Source organism: Nicotiana sylvestris, chromosome 2 (assembly GCF_000393655.2).
Source record: "Nicotiana sylvestris chromosome 2, ASM39365v2, whole genome shotgun sequence".
Taxonomy (NCBI): Eukaryota; Viridiplantae; Streptophyta; class Magnoliopsida; order Solanales; family Solanaceae; genus Nicotiana; species Nicotiana sylvestris.
This window is the reverse complement of record NC_091058.1, coordinates 49,802,370-49,821,709: the sequence shown is the minus strand read 5'-3', so window position 1 is coordinate 49,821,709 and position 19,340 is coordinate 49,802,370. Positions and strand designations below refer to the sequence as shown.

At 34.5% G+C, this 19,340-nt stretch overlaps 2 protein-coding genes across 3 annotated transcripts; one reads left to right on the top strand and one right to left on the bottom strand.

The window, feature by feature from the left end:
- The first annotated feature begins 3,565 nt into the window (after nt 1-3,565).
- LOC104248531 (uncharacterized) lies at nt 3,566-9,001 on the top strand. Of its 2 annotated transcripts, XM_009804801.2 has the most exons (3): nt 3,566-4,360; nt 7,696-8,193; nt 8,263-9,001. In XM_009804801.2, the coding sequence occupies exons 2-3, from the start codon at nt 7,833-7,835 to the stop codon at nt 8,682-8,684; spliced, it is 783 nt and encodes a 260-aa protein (XP_009803103.1). In that variant the 5' UTR covers nt 3,566-4,360; nt 7,696-7,832; the 3' UTR covers nt 8,685-9,001. The 2 variants fall into 2 exon arrangements, with proteins under 2 accessions (XP_009803103.1, XP_070023506.1); XM_070167405.1 differs by having other exon boundaries at nt 7,696-9,001.
- A 3,074-nt stretch (nt 9,002-12,075) lies between these two features.
- On the bottom strand, nt 12,076-12,624 carry LOC104248532 (uncharacterized). Its single transcript, XM_009804802.1, has one exon. It carries the CDS (start codon nt 12,622-12,624, stop codon nt 12,076-12,078), a length of 549 nt encoding a protein of 182 aa, XP_009803104.1.
- Nucleotides 12,625-19,340: the final 6,716 nt, after the last annotated feature.

Here is a 19,340-nt window from a genome sequence, read left to right as displayed (position 1 = left end):
TGTGTGGGGGGAGGAACAGCCATGGCTGCTTGAGGTTGGGAGTTGGAGGTTGGAGAAGATGAAGCAAAGGGAGGGGGGGCGGAGGTGTTTCTTAGGTTTTTTAGGGTTTTTGGTTTTTTCTTTTTGTTTTGTTTTGTTTTTGTTTTGTAAAAATGAAAAAAAATGAAAATGAAGAGGGGGAGTTGGGTTATGGACTGGGTCGACCCAGTTCGAAATGGACTGGGTCGTAGGGAAGATTGGGCCATTTTTTGGGCCTATGGCTTGAAATTGAAGAAGAGGCCTAATTCCGACTTTCTTTATATTTTCGCTCTCTTTTCTTCTTTTATTTTTCTAAAACTAAATTATAAAAATACTTAAACTATTATTAAGAACTAAATTAAGTTATAAAAGCGCAAATTAACTCCCAATAACAATTAACGCACAATTAAGTATTAATTAAGCATAAAATTGTATATTTGGACATTAAATGCTAAAAATGCAAACGATGCCTATTTTTGTAATTTTTAATTTTTTTGTAAAACAAATTTAATTACTAACAATTGTAGAATTAAATCCTATATGCAAAATGCGACATAATTTGTATTTTTTATTAATTTAGCAAATAAACATGCACAGATAAATACAAATAACTATTCAAAATATCACAAAACATCACAAAATTGCACACCAAGAAAAATTACTTTATTTTTAAATTTTTTGGGAGTAATTCTCATATAGGGCAAAAATCACGTGCTTACAACTAATACAAAGAAAATGTGGCAAGATTGGTTTTACAGGGTTATGCTTAATAAAAGCCAAATCCAAAGGAAAGCACCCAGCCTCAGCGTGTGCATCAGGTCGATCCCGACTGGCCATGATGGCCGATGCTCCGAAGTCAAAACTATCGAAAATGAAAGAAATCCAAAGTTAAACGCCCCTAGAGGCAGAATAAGATGAAAAGGCCAAAATCCCACATGGGTGAACCGTCATGTGAAATTTTAGAAAGTTGAGTTCCTCGGTTTCAGAAGAAAGATCAATCTTCAGAAATCCAGCAAACAGCAGAGGTTCTCATCAAAAGAGTAGGGCCGAGATCAAGTGGTCAAAACAATCAAGGCCACAAAACCAACCACCGTTTCAAACTAACAATTGTTCTTTGTTTGAAAAACATAAAACAGGTGCAACCCAAAGCAACATTGCAAGAAGCAGTTGCAACTAAAAAGAAGAAAAAGTGCAAAGGCTAGAAACAGCTTTGCAGCAACAATCCATAAAAAGGGAAGTCCCCTCCAAATTTTTTTCCCACATTTACTCATTCCATGAAATAAAAAAAAAATAGAGAAGAAAACAAAATGAAAAATAGATAAGAAGAAAATCCAAAAGAAATGGTGGCTTAGGACCCCAATCTCAATTTTTTATGCCTTTTCCAACATACGGTCTCCACTCCCTAGTTGAGATTATTTTAGACATAGGGACTCCACTCCCTAGTCGCTTGTTGCCAACATAGGGTCTCCACTCCCTAGTTGAGATTATTTTAGAGATAGGGTCTCCACTCCCTAGTCGTCTTTTGCCAACATAGGGTCTCCACTTCCTAGTTGAGATTATTTTAGACATAGGGTCTCCATTCCCTAGTCGCCTTTTGCCAACATAGGGTCTCCACTCCCTAGTTGAGTTTATTTTTAGACATAGGGTCTCCACCCCCTAGTCGCCTTTTGCCAACATAGGGTCTCCACTACCTAGTTGAGTTTATTTTTAGACATAGGGTCTCCACTCCCTAGTCGCCGTTTGCCAACATAGGGTCGTCACTCCCTAGTTGAGATTATTTTAGACATAGGGTCTCCACTCCCTAGTCGCCTTTTTGTTAACATAGAGTCTCCACTCCCTAGTTGAGATTATTTTAGACATAGGATCTCCACTCCCTAGTTGAGTTTATTTTTAGACATAGGGTCTCCACTCCCTAGTCGCCTTTTGACAACATAGGTCTCCACTCCCTAGTTGAGATTATTTTAGACATAGGGTCTCCACTCCCTAGTCGCCTTTTGCCAACATAAGGTCTCCACTCCATAGTTGAGATTATTTTAGACATAGGGTCTTTACTCCCTAGTCGCCTTTCCAACATAGGGTCTCCACTCCCTAGTTGAGTTTTAGTATAGATATAGGGCTCCACTCCCTAATCTCTTTCCCAAGGATACACAATACTTATTTTATCGCTTTCAAATAAAGAAATAGTTTAGATTTTATTACAATAACTCACGAAATTTTTCTAGTGAAAACAAGGGCAGAAAAATTTCGTTTGTTTGTTTGATTTGGTGCCTGAATAGGTTTTCATCGTGAGGTACAAGGTTGGAGATGACCAAAAGAATGAGTCTCAATCCAGAATAAAGAAATGAAGAAAAAAAGAATAAAAAGAAGTGAACTCAAAGTGCAAAAGCAGAGAAAGATGCGGACTGCTCAAGATATGATTGAAGTCAAAAACTTCGCATGTCCCACCTTGATCCAAAAGCTGAAAAATGAACCAGCGTTTGCAGCTAATGAGCACCAAGATTCAGATCGGAGTCTGCAGGAAAAACCAGTCAAGACTCAAGATCGAGCTTCAGTAGATTTATAGATAGGAATATTGTAACTCGTAGTTGATATGATTAGCTAGTTTAGTTTCTTATCATCCATTTTGGTGTAATAAGGAGTTTAGCAAGCAGTAGCAGCAGCAGCAATAGTGAAATCATAGCTTTTTAGTAGTCCCAGCTACCAAAACTTCCAGAACTACACTGACCTGATTCCTTTGTAGCTAAGGATATGTAGGCAACCTATAAAGCAAGGTTCGGTCGGGCTCTTTTCAAAAAATGCTTCTCATGGAGTTTCAAAGGGCAAAAATCCCTCATAATCGCTCAGTTTATCTTTACCCGAAAACCCTTTGTGTCTCCGAGCAAAGAGAGACAGCTGTGAGCACGTGATTTTTTCCCTAGGAAATACTCCTATAAAATCCAAGAAAATAGATTTTTCTTAATTAATTGCCATTTTTAGGAATTTTTGTAGATTTTTATTAATTGTTTGCATTTTTCCTGCATGTTCAATTTTTTATTTAAATCATGAAAAATACCAAAAAATATCGCGCATTGCATTTAGGATTTATTTTTACATTTTTAGAATTAATCAGTAATTATTTGCTTTATAAAAATTTGAAAATCACAAAAATAACTCATTTTTACATTTTTGACTTTTAATTTTAGTTTAATGATTTTTCTCTTTTAATTTAGAATTGAGTGATGTTTATAATTTTTATAATTAGTTAATTAGTTTAATTTCATATTTTTAGATAATTTGGGATTTTTAATTATTAGGTTTTTAATTTAAAAAAAAGGAATTTAGAAAATAAAAGAAAATTGAAGAAGAATCTTTCTTTTTCAAAATTGGGCCAGCCTCATGCACCCCAATCCAGCCCAAAATCTCCCCCCTATACAAGTTAATTCCCCCCAGCCCATTGTCACACCGCCCCAGCCTAGAACCAGATCCAAACCCAACAAATAACCGACCCGCCCGTCGTCCTAATATATAAAATAAACCACCTGATAAAATTTTCCCCAAAATCATGAACCCTAGAGGATAACAGAAAACGGTGCCCTACTATTCCTTCATCTTCCGCATCCTTCAAACTCACCTCAACTCGCTTGAGTTTCGCCCAAGTTCACCCAAATGGTCCCTTCCCCTCCACGTCACCTCTATTTTCCAATGGATTTGTCAGAAATTATGAATATTCTCTCCCAAATAGTACGATCTCGGGTACGAAAGGACAATTGTTGGATGAATGGGAGCCGTGGATAGATGTGAATCAATCCACGCCCTTCATTTGTCCCAAAATTGTTCAAAAACCTGAAGATTTTCGGAATTTTTAGCATACTTTTTGAGGTTTTTCGAAGGCTCTATATAACGTAAGTTCTATGTGTTAAGAAAGGGGAGAAAATCAGAAAAAGATCTTCAAAAGCTTAGTCGAAATTTCTAGTTTTTTTTTAGTAGTCATTTTTCTTCAAGACCTTCTTCAGTTTTTTTTAGCAAAAACATACGAAAAAAATGTTCTGAGTTCATCTTTGGTTCGAGTTCATTTCATTTTTGAAGAGAAAAAACCAAAAAAAAGAGTGACCGAAAACAGATATTCTTTTTAGCTTGGTTTCTTTCTCTTGATTTTTGGTTCTAAAAAGGAAGTTTTGGATTAAATTTCAAGTTAAAGTTTGTGGCTGGGATTCTGAACTTTGGCGCTGTGGATTTCTATCCGAATTATTGGTTGCGATTTGGATTTGGCTGGCTGGTTTGTTGAGTTATCTTTGCTGTCGCTGAATTTCTTCTCCTGTTCCAGTATTTCGTTTGTTATTTTTCAGTTGCTTTACTCTCATAGGTATGTTCATACGTCTCTGTTACTTTTGATTTGAAACCATGAATGAAAGTCTTATTTGTTTAAGCTCAGATTCTGTCCAAGCTCCTAGACTCAGCATATAATTGTTATATTAGTTCTAACTTCCCTCTCTGCTAAGCTCTGAAAGTATCAGTGTGTTAAGCGAGATGCTTCAGTTGTTAAACATTAATGGATAATTGGATGGTTAATGTCTATAATCACTAAGTTTCCAAGGTTACATGGTTCATGCTTGAAATGACATTAATGGGGGTAAAATGATCTGACTGTTACTCGCCTAAGGAAATTTTGTTGGTCATTACATTTCTTTCACGAAAGTTGCTTGAAAGGAAGCATGTGTAGATCTGTACTGAGTTAAAATGGTCACAATCTCTTCTGTGTCTACATGTGCAATTGTGTTTATGGCGGTTAGTTCTTTTGACAATTTCATATGCTGGTTTACTGCTTAATCGACAGTTAATTCGCCATAATTTAGCTAGTTTGGATCACAGATTGATAGAACATCCATTGATTAGTATAGTTAAGTGTGAATTTCTCTTCTCTGTTAGACCAAATCTGGGCAGAAATTATTCCGAAATGGTATTTCACCTTATCGCCATGTCAAAAGCTAGACTTTTTCTATCGAGTATTGTTGAGGCTTATGAAAATCTCATATTAAAGTGTATGCTTGGATAACTTCTCTCATGCAGCTAATGTCATATTCAATTCCATTAATTAAATCTACATTCTTGGACATGTTCTTGCCTTATCATTTGTGTAACATTGTTATACTTTAACAATATGTGCTTTTTGCTTCTCATTTATGGGTTCTGAGCATGTGAGCTTCATTGACTCAATTTATTCATCTGTTCTTCTGGAAACATGTATTTCTTTTTTATGAATTTCATTTGAATCCTTTGGATTTAAGTGGGTGACCCATGTGAGGTTTAGCAGTAGATTGCTCTGTCATTGCTCCTTGGTTATTGTTTCAGTCTTTTGCTTCATGGGGAGTAGTTGAGGCCTAAAAATCCTTCAATTTTGGAATGGCCTATATGTTCAGTCCATAGATTCCATGCCATGTTCCAATAAAAAAAATAATTTCAATGGTTGTAATTGTGTTTAGGACTATGACTTCACTTGGGATAGGAGTCTGCCTATTGGGTTCGAAAATTTGATCGAGTTTGAGGCCCAATAATGTTATTCAATAATGCAGAGTTCATGTGGACTCACTGCTGCTCACAAGCAAGCTTCTAAATTGGGCCTGTTATTTTGGGCCCATTCGCACCTCTCATGTAATTCATTGGATTCCATAAAGACCAAATAAAGCCCTTTTAACAATTAGTTATACTAATATTGCTATTGACTATTGACTAGTGTAGTAATGTAATCATTTATTCATTGATCTTCTGCCTATATATATATATATATATATATATATATATATATATATATATATATATATATATATATACCTAGCAAAGTAGTTGTACTGATAAGCCTGGTTTGAAAAGGCAATCGTAGTTTGTTTTAAGCGCGCATTTAAAATTATTACAACTATGGGTACGACTCTCGTGGCGTTGTTGTGATAATTAGTTTTAAATTAGTTTAAAATAAGAGTACCTTTAGTTTGCCTCTAAAATAAAATCATCCTATCTCGAATAATGTCACTTTAATTGAAAAAACTCCCTTATATTACCCTCGGGTGTGTAAAAAGGAGGTGTGACATTAACAATGCCAAATCTTAAGGGGAGTTTCCCCCACATAAGGTTAGGCAAGCCATTTACCTCGAACCGACTCAAAATCAACCAGAGACCACGTTCTTGCCACGAGTACTCGACTCCAAATGGCTCAAATCTATTCAATTCAATTGCATAATGTAAATATAACTTCAAGTAACTGATTCCACAAATAAATTCTAACCTAATACGCGAAATTAGGTAAAATGGCCAAAATGCCCTTCGGGCCCACGTCTCGGAATCGGGTAAAATTTACATTTTCAGAATCCTCATACTCTCACGAGTTTAATCATACTGAAATTATCCAAATCCAATGTCAAATGCCCAATCAAAATTCGAAGTTTAGGACTAAGAACTTTCCCCCAATTTTTCACCATAAAATCGAAATTAAAGGATGGATTTAAGTGTAGATTCATGGAAATTAGTCTAAACCGAGTAGGAATTACTTACCCAAATCGCCCAGGTGAAAATCTCTTCTAAGATCGCAATTTCCCGAGCTCCGTCCAAAATATGAATTATGGCTTAAACCCTCGATTTTGAAATTTAAGTTCTGCCCAGACGCGTTCTTCTTCGCGAACGCGAGACAACGGTCGCGAATGCGATGCACAAAAAAAATCCACTAGCCAATCTTCCTCTTCGCGAACATGAGTGTCCACTTACAAACGTGTAGCTTACTCTAGTGGACCCTTCGCGAACGCGAGGACCATGCCGGAAATGCGAAGACCAAAGCGTCCATACCTTCACGAACGCGGGACATCATCGCGGACGCGAAGCACAATTCAGCTATTTCACCAAGATGCTCTACGCGAACGCGAAGAACATTTTCTCTACAACATAACAACATAAAATCTGCAATCTTCCCAAGTCCAAAAATGACCCGTTGAGCATCCAAAACACACCCGAGGCCCCCAGGACCTCAACCAAACATGCCAACCAATCCTAAAATATCATTCAAACTTGTTCCAATCTTCGGAATGCTCAAGACAACATCAAAATACCAATTTAACATCGGATTCAAGCCTAAGAACTCCAAAAACTCTCAAATTACGCTTTCGATAAAAAATTCTATCAAACCTCGTCTGAATGACCTCAAATTTTTCAAGCACGTCACATTCAACATTGCGGAGCTACTCCAACTTCCGGAATTCCATTCTGAGGCCATCTTCATACTGCTCCGACTACGGTCCAAATTTTAAAGCTTAAGCTCTCATTTAGGGACTAAGTATCCCAAAACACTCCGAAACTCAAAACCAAACATCCCGGTGAATCAGAATAGCAGAAAAAAACTCGGGGAAAACAGTTAATAGGGGATCAGGACGTAAATTCTAAAAATAACCAGCCGGGTCGTTACACTAAGAGCTTAAAGAACTTCAATTATTTTTTCTGTATTCATCTTATATTCTATTTGTGGGAGACTAAATCCTAGTGATTTGTACTCTTAGTTTGGAGACTAAAATATTTGGATTTTCTACTCCTTTTGTATTCAATTTGAAGAAATAAAATCTTCACCATTGTATTTAATCTGTTTCTGTCAAAGTTATTCGGTTTGAAGATTTTAAATACTTCACTATTTAATTAATTTTGTTTCCGTTTTGTGATTAACAGTAATGACATAAATAGGAACTCCCATGGTTGGCTCTACGAGCAATGTTGCTTCTTCCAGTCGTTCTGTGCTACCACCGGCTCCGGTGAAAAAGCCCGAAATTTTTTTCGGGATTGACTTCAAATGGTGGCAATAAAAGATGTTCTTCTATTTGACTACTTTGAGTCTACAGAAGTTCATCAAAGAAGACGTTCCAGTTCTACCGGAATCAACTCCTGAGAATGGACATTTTATTGTGACTGAGGCATGGAAGCACTTAGATTTCTTATGCAAAAATTACAATCTTAGCGGACTAGAGGATGATCTTTACAATGTCTATAGTAATGTGGAAACTTTGAAAGAATTATTGGAGGCATCAGAAAATAAGTATAAAACTGAGGATGCCGGTTTGAAAAAGTCCGTTGCAGTCAAGTTTTTAGACTATAAGATGGTAGACAGCAAGCCTGTCATTACCCAAGTTGAAGAGCTACAAGTCATCATTCATGATCTCCTTGCTGAAGGTATAATCCAAATTAATGCTTTTGTTGAAAGTATTAATTCTGTTACTAATTATGAATTTTTTGTTGAAGGTTTGGACATTAATGAAGCATTTCAAGTTGCAGCAATGATTGAGAAGTTGCCTCCTTTATGGAGGGATTTTAAGAACTACTTGAAAAATAGGTGCAAGGAGATGAAACTCGAAGATCTCATCATTCGATTGAGGATCGAAGAGGACAATAAAGCCGCAGAAAAGAAGACACGTGGGAACTCAACAATTATAGAAGCAAATATTGTTGAAACTGCTCCAACTAATCTGAAGAAGCAGAAGAAGTCTTCTGGACCAAACAACTATCCCAACAGGAAGAAATTCAAGGGAAACCACCACAACTATGGAAAGGTTGGATACAAAGCTGCAGAATGTCGTGCTCCAAAGAAAGAGAAGAAGGGTCAAGAAAATATGATTCAAACAAATGATAATATTGATGACTTGTGCACTCTGTTATCTGAATGAAACTTAGTGAGAAATCCTAAGAAATGGTAGATTGATTCTAGTGCCACCAGCCATATTTGTGCTGTTAGAGAAGTATTTGCTTCATATGCTCCCGCCGGACCCGACGAGACCAGACCATTTTTATGGGAAATTCTGCAATGGCCAAAATTGAAGGTTATGGAAAGATACTCCTTAAGATGACCTCTGGCAAGGTGGTGACTCTGAACAACGTTTGTCATGTTCCTGAAATACGGAAGAACTATAACGACCTGATCGGTCATTTTGAGCATTTGCACTTCGCTCGCCAGGCCTCGGGCATGACTTGCCCCGTATGATGTATTACAACTTACATGAACCGTCAATTTTGGTTTTCAGGTTAATCGAAAAAGATATGGAAAGATGATTCTCATCTTGAAGCTTTAAATTTGAAAGGTTTGACTCAGTCTTGACTTGTTAGTATTCGATCTCGGATTTAGATTTATTATGATTTGGTTAGCTCCGTTGGGTAATTTTGGACTTAGAAGCCCATCCGGAATGTAATTTGGAGGTTCGTGGTAGATTTAGGCTTGAATTGACAAAATTGGAAATTTGGCGTTTTTTGGTCGGTAGTTGAAATATCGAGGTCAGAATAGGATTCCGGGAATTGGAGTAGGTCTGTTGTGTCATTTGTGACATGTGCAAAATTTCAGGTCATTCGCATGAGGTTTGATAGGTTTTGGCGTCGTTTGCGGAATTCGGAAGTTTGGAAATCCTTAGGCTTGAATCCGAGGGTGATTTGATGTTTTGATGTTATTTTGAGTTTTCCAAAGGTTGGAATAAGTTTGAATATTGATATGTGACTTGTTCGTTTGTTTGGTTGAGGTTCCAGGGGCATCAGATGATTTCGGATAGTTCTCGGAAAGTTTGAACTTGAGAAATTGTAGCTAGTGTTGCTGCTTCTGTCATATCCGCACCTGCGGATGGAGACCGTAGGTGCGAGCTCCGCAGGAGCATAAAATAGGTGCAGGTGCAAGGAGGAACGCAGGTGCAACTTGGTAAACCGCATCTGCGATGCCGCATGAGTGGTAAGGCGACCGCAGATGCGAGGGCTGTGATGTTAAGTGAAATCCGCAGAAGCGGAATCCCTGGGGCAGAAAGTATATAAGCTTTCCTTTGCAAATTTTGGCCATTTGTCCACCATTTCTGGTCGATTTTGGAGCTCCATGCAGTGATTTCAAGGGGGAATCAAGTGTTTTCAGTGAGATAAGCTACTTGGACCTTGTATCTTGTGTTTATGGCAATTATTCCCTTGCTTAATCATGATATTAGTGGGAAAATTTAAGAAGAAATTGGGAGATTAGGGTTTGAAATTGGAGAGTTTAAATTGGGGATTTGAGGGGTCATTTAAGGTTCTATTTTGATGATTTTGTGTGTATACTCGGGAATGAAAGGAGTTTCTAGTTTTGCGATTTTTGTTGGATTCCGAGACGTGGGCTCGGGGGGCCGGGTTTGAGCAAATTCGGGATTTTGGGTCTAATTTGATAATTTTCGTATGGGTTTTGTTCATTTGGCATGTATTGATGATATGATTCTGATTTTTGATAGATTCGGGGCGATTTGAGGTCTAGTCTAGTGGCAAGAGCATATCGGAGTAGATCTTCGTCCGGTTCGAGGTAAGTAATGATTGTAAATCTAGTCCTGAGGGTATGAAACATCGAAATTTTGTACTATTTTTGATAAATGAGGTGACGCACATGCTAGGTGACAGGCGTGTGGGCGTGCACCAGTATGGATTGTGACTTGGTCCGTCTCGTGGCAACTGTAAGGTTGCATGTTTTGATAAACTCTATATGATATCTATGTGTTTTAGAAATGACTTTATTAACTTGGGCTGCATGCCATGTTTGGGGCCTTGTGTCGTACTGTTTGGACCCTCAGGGGTATTTTACTACTATCCTCACACTGTTTTGATTCGAAAGCATATCCTCAGTCATGATTTTTACCTGTTTATTATTGATTCAATTTCATTACTCTGTTTTTAAATATATGAAAGTTGTTCGAGCTGAGTTTCCCGATTTTTCACTGAAATGCCGAGTGGCTTGTGAGGTTGATGATTGAGAGAGGCCGAGGGCCTGTTGGTGAGGATTATATAATTATGGATCGAGCTGCACGCTGCAGCTATATATATATATATATATATATATATATATATATATATATATATATATGTATATATATGTATGTATATATATGTATATATATGTATGTATATATATGTATGTATGTATGTATGTATGTATGTATATGTATATATATATACTAGTTTTAATGTACGTGCGTTGCACGTGTGTATCACGTCAATCCATAAAGATTACGTAAATATTATTAAATATTATTTTGAGATATAAAATAAATAAATATATAAATAAGGGTAAGTTTTTTACAATGTTGAAGTTAATCGATTTAGCAAGCTTAATAAAAGAATAACTTTCGGCCCACCTACCTCAGACGTCTTATTTACGTTTTACCTCCAATTCACCAAGTTAAGTGATTATCTTCTGTCTTGTGCGATTAATTAGCGGAATTTATTATAAAGAAAGTAATAATAAGATTATAATAATAATTTATTCATCTTTTATATTTTGTTAGAATTAACGTTGAAAAAATCTTTATATTTTGTTAGAATTAAGAAGAATATTGAGAAAATTGTACATTATTTTAGTTATATAAATATAGATGACCAAATTAAGAATATCTTACCTTGTTTCCAGTGAGTTGTATATTTATGTTTCTTGTTTGTTCCATTACTTTTCTCTATTATTTTCACAAAACTAAACTTTTAGAATTATTTATAGTAGTATAAATTGTTATGGTCAGTTAAGAGTTACAGATAGTCAAACTATGGTCAGTTAAGAGTTATATGTTTACCGTCAGAAAATATTAAAGTTAAGAATTATATGTTTAATTCTTTAATGATAGACTGCAGTAGGTTGTATATATAGTTTTTCATTTTTTTTTTATCTTTTTCTCCAATATTGTTTAAAATATTATCTTTTACAATTATTCATAGCACGATATAATTTCTTACCGTCAGAAAATATTAAACTTATAGGTAATCAAAGTATGGATTACACTTTAAATATTTAACGATAAAAGTATGTTTTTTTTGAGAAAATAATTATATAATTTTACATATATACAATAATTTAAATATTTAAATATTAGAAAAGAAGTGTACATCCAATTGGAACTTTGAAATGGTTATCAAAGTCATATATGTATGTTCGTAATTTTTTTTTTGTCAAATTATAATTTATATTTAATCAATGGAAATATTTACATCCGCTAGCCCATGGGCCTCTAGAGCTAGATCCTTTACGGTCTTTCTATTCTCATAACTACAGTTATGTACTTTTCCTAATCTCTTCGTGATTTATACATTGTTTCCGCTAGGATATCTATTTAACTGTTCTAACATTGACTTCCATTTGCTCATGTTCTGGCCTTTGATATGCAGTTGCAAGGCTATTTCTCGAACTCTTTTTGCATATGTAATACACTGGTTCTGAAATCTTCTTTTGTTCCTCTCCATCCATGTGTAATAAACTGTTGCTGCAAATAGAAATGTGAGAACTTGAGCTCGTGGCCTGCTGTTGTTTGTCCTCTTGATCAACCATTTTAATTCTTGTTCCCAGCTTCCAACATTGTGCTGTTCTTTCAACCAGCCTACTAATGCAGCCCATATTGATCTAGCATAAGCACATTCAAAGAAAAGGTGATCCAGCGTCTCTTCTTTCTGGCTAGTGCATAACACACATTCCTTCGGCACATCAATCTTCCATTTTGCCAGTCTATCCACTGTTGCTAACCTTTGGTTGAGAGCTAGCCACAGAATAAATAGATGCCTTGGTATAGTAACATCTCCCAGCACAAGATTCTTCCATGTAACTTTCTGAAATTGAGACCTTGCTGCTATATACATTGTCTTAATGCTAAACTTCCCTTGCTTGGTCTACATAAATAAAAGAATAAGTGAATATTTTAATTTATATAAGGTAAAGATTTAATTAATTTTAATATCCTACGTATTAGGATTTCTTATATAGCACTTCAAAGTTTTAGTTGATTTAAAACTCCTAAATATTAGAAGAAAATTTAAATGATGATTTTGTCGAGTGTAAACTCTATTTTAAAGGGTAAAAAAAAAACGGACAACATTTCGCTAAGGTTAGGGTACGAGCTTTTGATAAGTACATAAGTTTAAAAAATCACATAGATATTACTCCTGTTGGTCCATTTTAATTGATTTTTTTATCGTTTGATATTAAAAAATTCACCTTTGAACATTAATTAACAATAAAATTGACCATATTAATCTTAAGACCATATTAATCTTAATTTGTTCAAATACAACAAGTACTACAAAGGCAATTTTCAAAAAAAAAATTAATTCCTTCTTGATACCTGAAAAAATTATATATTATGGACTACTAAAAAGGCCAAAAAATTAATTAAATTGGACCGGAGGGAGTATCAAATAATGTGTTTGAGTTTTAAAAGTTAAAAAAAATTATAAGTTTCTAAAAATAATGAATGTTGACCCTATCCAGCTATAGCTCAATAAAGGAAGTAATCATATCCCATTAAATTCTGCAAATGCCTTATTGTGATTTTGAGGACTTTATGAGAATCTTTAAGAAAATTGTACTGAAAATAAATGATATAAATATATTTTTCAAACTATTATTTAATGATTTGATGAATAATATATATCAAGAAATTTAATCTTTAATCTTTAGAGTTTTGGAAATGAGAAGTTTAGCTTATAGCTCTTAAATATTAATTTGATACATGACAATACAAAATCTAAAATTGACTAACGTTTTGTTAACAATTTACAACAAATAATTAATATATAAAAAAATGGACCGGTCATTTGCTGAAATAAATGCAAATAAAGAAAAAGTTAATTTAATTATGACAACTCAAATAGAATACAACTTATCTTTTACTATTTCATATTTATTACTTCAAATTTGCATTTTATCAATCTGACCCTCATACTATATTATATTAATTTTTTTATTTCTTTCACTGTCAGTGCTTTTTCTATAAAAATAAATTTATGTACCCTAATAAAGAGTTTGTAAACTTGAAAATGTATTTTTATTTTATGATAAATTTGAAAAAGAATTTAATAGGATTCTTTAGCTAGTTAGTTATATAATTTAGATACTTAATTATTTATTCTCAATATAAATGAAAATAATTCATAGTATAAGTATATACTATGAATTCTATGTTCCAAAGGATTAAAAGACTAATATGATCATATTTTACTTTTGAACCTTTATATGTAGAATAATTAGTGTTGTTGACTCTGGTCAACTACTTTTATGAACTCTCGTTTTCCTTACCTCTTTTATATCTTTTATATTTTAAAATTTTGTTATTTATTTTAATTATTGAATTTTATATTTAAATACTATATAAAAATAATTTTTGGGTTAAAAAGTAGCACAAATTTGATATGCAAGTGTATTATGGTCCATATATATATAGACACACACATGCAAAGAATTACAATAATGTTATATTATCCAAATAATAAATAAGTTATATTAGATAATTAAAATATTAAATGATTTTAAAGTCCTATATTAAGACTTCTTACATAGTTAATTAATGAATGATTTGATAAATAATATTACAATGAATTTCAAAAAGGGATAACTCTCTAAAGTATTAACCATTATATTACGTCTAAAATTAATAGATTACAATTATGTTACATCTTCTCTAAATAAATAAATAATTTATATTAGATAATTAAAATACTAATTTATTTAAAATTTCTTACATGATTCAAAGGATAACAAATTTTTAGTTGATTTTAAAAATGGGATAAATTTTTAAAGTGTTAGTCACTGTTCTACGCATAAACTTTGTACCACTATCCATCATAATAGTGTGCTTGGTAATATATTTGTTGTTATACATACTTTTACAACCTCTACAAAATCTAAATATGGAAAAATAATATTATTCTTTTAAAGTTCTAAATATTAGGATATTTTACCTAGTTCAAAAAAGGAAAAATTTAATAACTAAAATTTTATTTGATTTAGAAGTCCTAAATATAGGAAAACAACTAAATTACAATTTTATCCAATATGAAATTAGTTTTTAAAGGGTAAAAAAGCGAACAATATTTCGTTAAGGGGTTTCGTGCTTTTAATATAGTATATATATGAATAGACTGATCAAAATTCTTAATATTAGCCATCTTAAGTATGCAATATTTGACTGTAGCGTAGAAGGAATTACAATGGTGTTTGGATTTTTTTTTGTCAAACGTTAGAAATTCTCTTTTAAGTTTTAACCCAAAATCTCAAAAGGCATAATTTTTTATTACTAAACGAAAATTAAATTGGATGTAAAGAAGGTAGCCTCAAAAATTTTAGAATCTTCTGACTAAGAAAGAAAACCTGCAGATTAGTCACAGAAATTCATATTGAACTACATTAGGCTTTAAATGTGTAACATCTTTTAATCCAAAATCAGCATATTCTTTTACTCCTAAAAAAGTTGAATTGGATGGTCAATAAGAAAAGAAAAAGACATTAATGAAAAATAATTCTTCCAAAACCCATATAAAACATTTAAAACAAAAGCAAAAACAAACTAAAACAAGAAAAAACTTCAAAGATAACAGCAATATTCTATAGAACGATCGGAAAAAGTATAAAGAACTCACCTACTAAGGAGCAATCACATATCGTTGGCAAAGTACTACAAATAAGCAAGTCTTTTTATACTATAAAGTCAAATAATATGGAAGGAATAAAACTTATATTACATAATTCAAATAAGGAAAGAATTTATGTAAAGAAAATCATAGTTGATTTTGAATTCCTAAAATATTTAGATTTTCTACATAGTTTAAATAAGGAAAGAATTAATAATTAATAATTTAATTGATTTTAAACTAATAATTAAATTACTAATTTATCCACTGTGGAATCTATTTTTAATGGGTAAAAAAGGCGAACGATATTTCGCTAAAGGCCTTCGTGCTTTTAATATAATATAATATATATATATATATATATATATATATATGGATCGGGCTGCACGCCGCAGCGATATAGTGCTTGGGTTGTAGGAGCCCCTCCGGAGTCTACACACCCCCAGTGAGCGCAGTCGACTATATATTTATGGATCGGGCTGCACGCCGCAGCGGTTATTATAAGGTACCTATTGAGCGTGAGTGCTGAGTGTGACCGCTGGTTGATATATATACATATTTATATACACACACATATATATACATATTTATATATATATATATATATATATATATATATATATATATATATATATATATATATATATATATATATATATATATATATATATGCATGTATATGGATCGGGCTGCACGCCGCAGCGGTTATTATAAGGTACCTATTGAGCGTGAGTGCTGAGTGTGAGCGCTGGTTGATGAGAGTTGAGTCACGAGTGACTGAGAGGCTTGCCCGAGAGGCTGAATATATATAAGTGTTACTTTGCCCGAGGGGCTTGTTTTTATGAAATTACTATTTTCACTTTTCTTTTACAATGAGCCTCTAATGAAAATGTTGAATAAATATTTTAAACAACTTTCATTGAAACTGGAATTTTTACGAGATGTTTGGAATTTAACTGTTGATTTGAACCTAGTTATTTCCAGTGAGGCTTTATGTTATGAGATGTATACAATTTTTAACTGCTCGTCACTGCACTCAGTCCTTTTTTACCTTTATTACTTACTGAGTTAGCGTACTCACATTACTCCCTGCACCTTGTGTGCAGATTCAAGTATTTCTGAACCCGGTGGCAGGTGTTGATTACTTAGTGGCAAGTTCAGCGGAGTTAGCAAGGTAGCTGCCTGGCGATCGTAGCCCTACTTTCCTCCCTCCTTATTCTTCCTTAGTTGTATTCAGTGATTTTCCCGGTCATGTTGGTCTTGATGTTGTCAGATAGTGGTAGTAGATTCTCATGACTAATGACACCCCGATGTCGGGCTTTCTTTCCGCACTGTTGTTTTGTGTTAAACACTTTTTAAAGGTTTATTGTTAAATAGCTTTGATTTTATCCTAAGAATAACAATATTGATTGGTTTTGTGTTTGTATCGACTGGCCTAGTTCCATGATAGGTTCCATCACGACCGAGTTGGTTTTGGGGTCGTGACAAGTTGGTATCAGAGCCTAGGTCACATAGGTCTTACGAGTCATGAGCAGGTTTAGTAGAGTCTCGCGAATCGGTTTAGAGATGTCTGTACTTATCTTTGAGAGGCTACAGAACTTTTAGGAAATCCCACATTCTTGAATTCTTATCGTGCGACCTTGATTCAGCTTGAAATATAACTCTTTGAATTCCTTCCACGCATTCGTATGCGCGCATGAGTGCTCGGTATCAGTTGTGCATCGACGACTTGTGATTCCTTAATTGAGGGGCGAGGTGTGATTTTTGTGTGTTGATGTTGGGCTAGTCTAGAGGACTTGAGGCGGAGCTTTACTTGTAGCTTGAGCGCTGAGGTGTTGATTGTGTAAGCACGTGTTATTAGATTTATATGTCCGATAGTGTCCCTATTAGTGGAAGTGATGATTGGATAGCTACGTGATGAGTATGATATGACTGCGAGATATGTTCATATGATTTGAATGTGGCGAGAAGGGTCTGCTTGAGGGTAAAAAGAACTATCGGGTGCTTGATTTCCACTGTAATTTGATGTATAGCTCCAAGTTGTAGGTGTGTTAAAAGATCTTTCATATTGTCTAGTTTGGGAGTGAAGCAGATTTCACGTTGGGATATGAGTTCAGACTCAGGAAGATTAAGTAATTGCATGATGTTTACGACAATGGAAATGTATAAAAAGATGTTAGTTTGAGGCGAAACAAGTGGATTATCTCCTGCGGAGTGTTCTGAAGTTTGTGTGATCCTTATGTTGTTTGTTGGAAGACCTCTTTTACTAGTGAAATATATGTGTTACAATTTGAATTTGGATGCGAGATTTGTAGAAGATTTGAAGAACTAGATAGGTTGTGTTGCACGAGCTTATGAAGGATTGAGTTTAATCTCACTATGGTATTATGACAGTAATAAAGTATAGGCATTGTGAGATATTGTATGTTTGATATATGGCTTTGAGCCAAGTGGGGGAGTCTGCTATTGATCAGTTGATTGCACGGTTATATGCTATGTTGGTTCCAGTTTGAGGCATACTGGTGAATCGGTTATGGCTTACAGAGGTTGAGATCAAGGATGACTCGAATAAAGAAAAGTTTGGATAGGGTTGTGTTATGCTTTATGGGTGTATAAGAATTATGGAATGACTTGAGTTGTTAGTGGTTCAGGATGTAATGTACATGAAGTAGGAAGTTATTTGGTTGCATTAAGATGGGGATACTTTCTGGGGTGTTGGTGTGCTAATGGAGCATAGGTTGTTCAGTTCGTTTGATCAGTTTAATTGAAACTTGAGTAGAGTGGATGACACTCGAGAATGGTTTTAAAGGATTCAAGATTTACATGTAATAATTGGAGATCTTCAGGATGTGTATTTGGCTAGAAACTAAGTTTTACATTGGAGGATGACAAGACTTGTGGCATTCCTATATTATTATGGATTCTGCATATCAGCATCAGGAAGGTGAAGGTAATGGCTTTAGATTCATAGGAAGTCTCTTCAGGGTAAGTATTTTGAATGTGGTGCTTTTGGGAGATATTTAAGAGAGTATTCAGCAACTTATGAGCCTTTATACGGCGTAGTTTTATGCTTGGGTCTCGTGTGGTGAGTCTGAGTTAAGGTTTGCGGTATTATGGTGAAGAGAAGTATGAATTTGAAGGTAATTTAGAAGGAACTTGGATAAATAGGACAGCTTGGTAGTAGGTCGGATCGGCATGGTAAGGGATATGATTAGCTCTTTGGGTGCTTATGAGGTAATGAGTTTCTATAGGTGTTTCGTGGCAATGCTCTTGGGTTTTTTGGTGATTTGTGTAGATTGGTTGAGTTAAAAGGATTCAGTCCTGACGGTTTGGTTTTGTGCATATGGGATTCGGAGAGTTCTTTATGGTTTCTACCACGGTTAGATATGTATATTTTCTACTTGCGTGAGGAGCATGTGATATATAGTGATTTTTCTTCTAGATGGGATCAAATGAAAAGTTCTTGGCTAGTTGAGTACGTAGTTGCTTGTGACTCAGGATGGATTATGAAGTTCTCATATTTATCATGGGATGGCATGGTATATGCGGTATGTTGTGTAGGATTAAGAATTGCATGTGTAAGGACACGATTCAGTTCTGAAAGGAGGGTCATGAATTCTTAGGCAGCATAGACAGTTTCAAATGACTAGGTAAATGATATTACTAATCGGTGTGGCTTGATAAGGGTATACATTTTCAGAAAGGGCATTGTGTTTGAGTTAAGGATACTTCATTAGTATTGCGGCACTCTCTTTTTGATCGACTACTGATATTCGAGTTTGCTTGGTGGCACAAAAAGATTATAGGAGTATCCCTTGTGGAATGCTCGAGTATCGGAGGTGCGTTAGATGTACGGGCGGTGGAGTTGGGATCAGATATGGTGATTCGTGTGCGATATAGATTTGGAGACTAGAAGTTCTCATAAATAGGTTATGTCGTGGTTGTGGACC

What these genes read in the sequence shown, in the direction of transcription:
- LOC104248531 (XM_070167405.1), top strand. Translation starts at nt 7,833, where the DNA reads ATGTTCTTCTATTTGACTACTTTGAGTCTACAGAAGTTCATCAAAGAA.
- LOC104248532 (XM_009804802.1), bottom strand. Translation starts at nt 12,624, where the DNA reads ATGTATATAGCAGCAAGGTCTCAATTTCAGAAAGTTACATGGAAGAAT.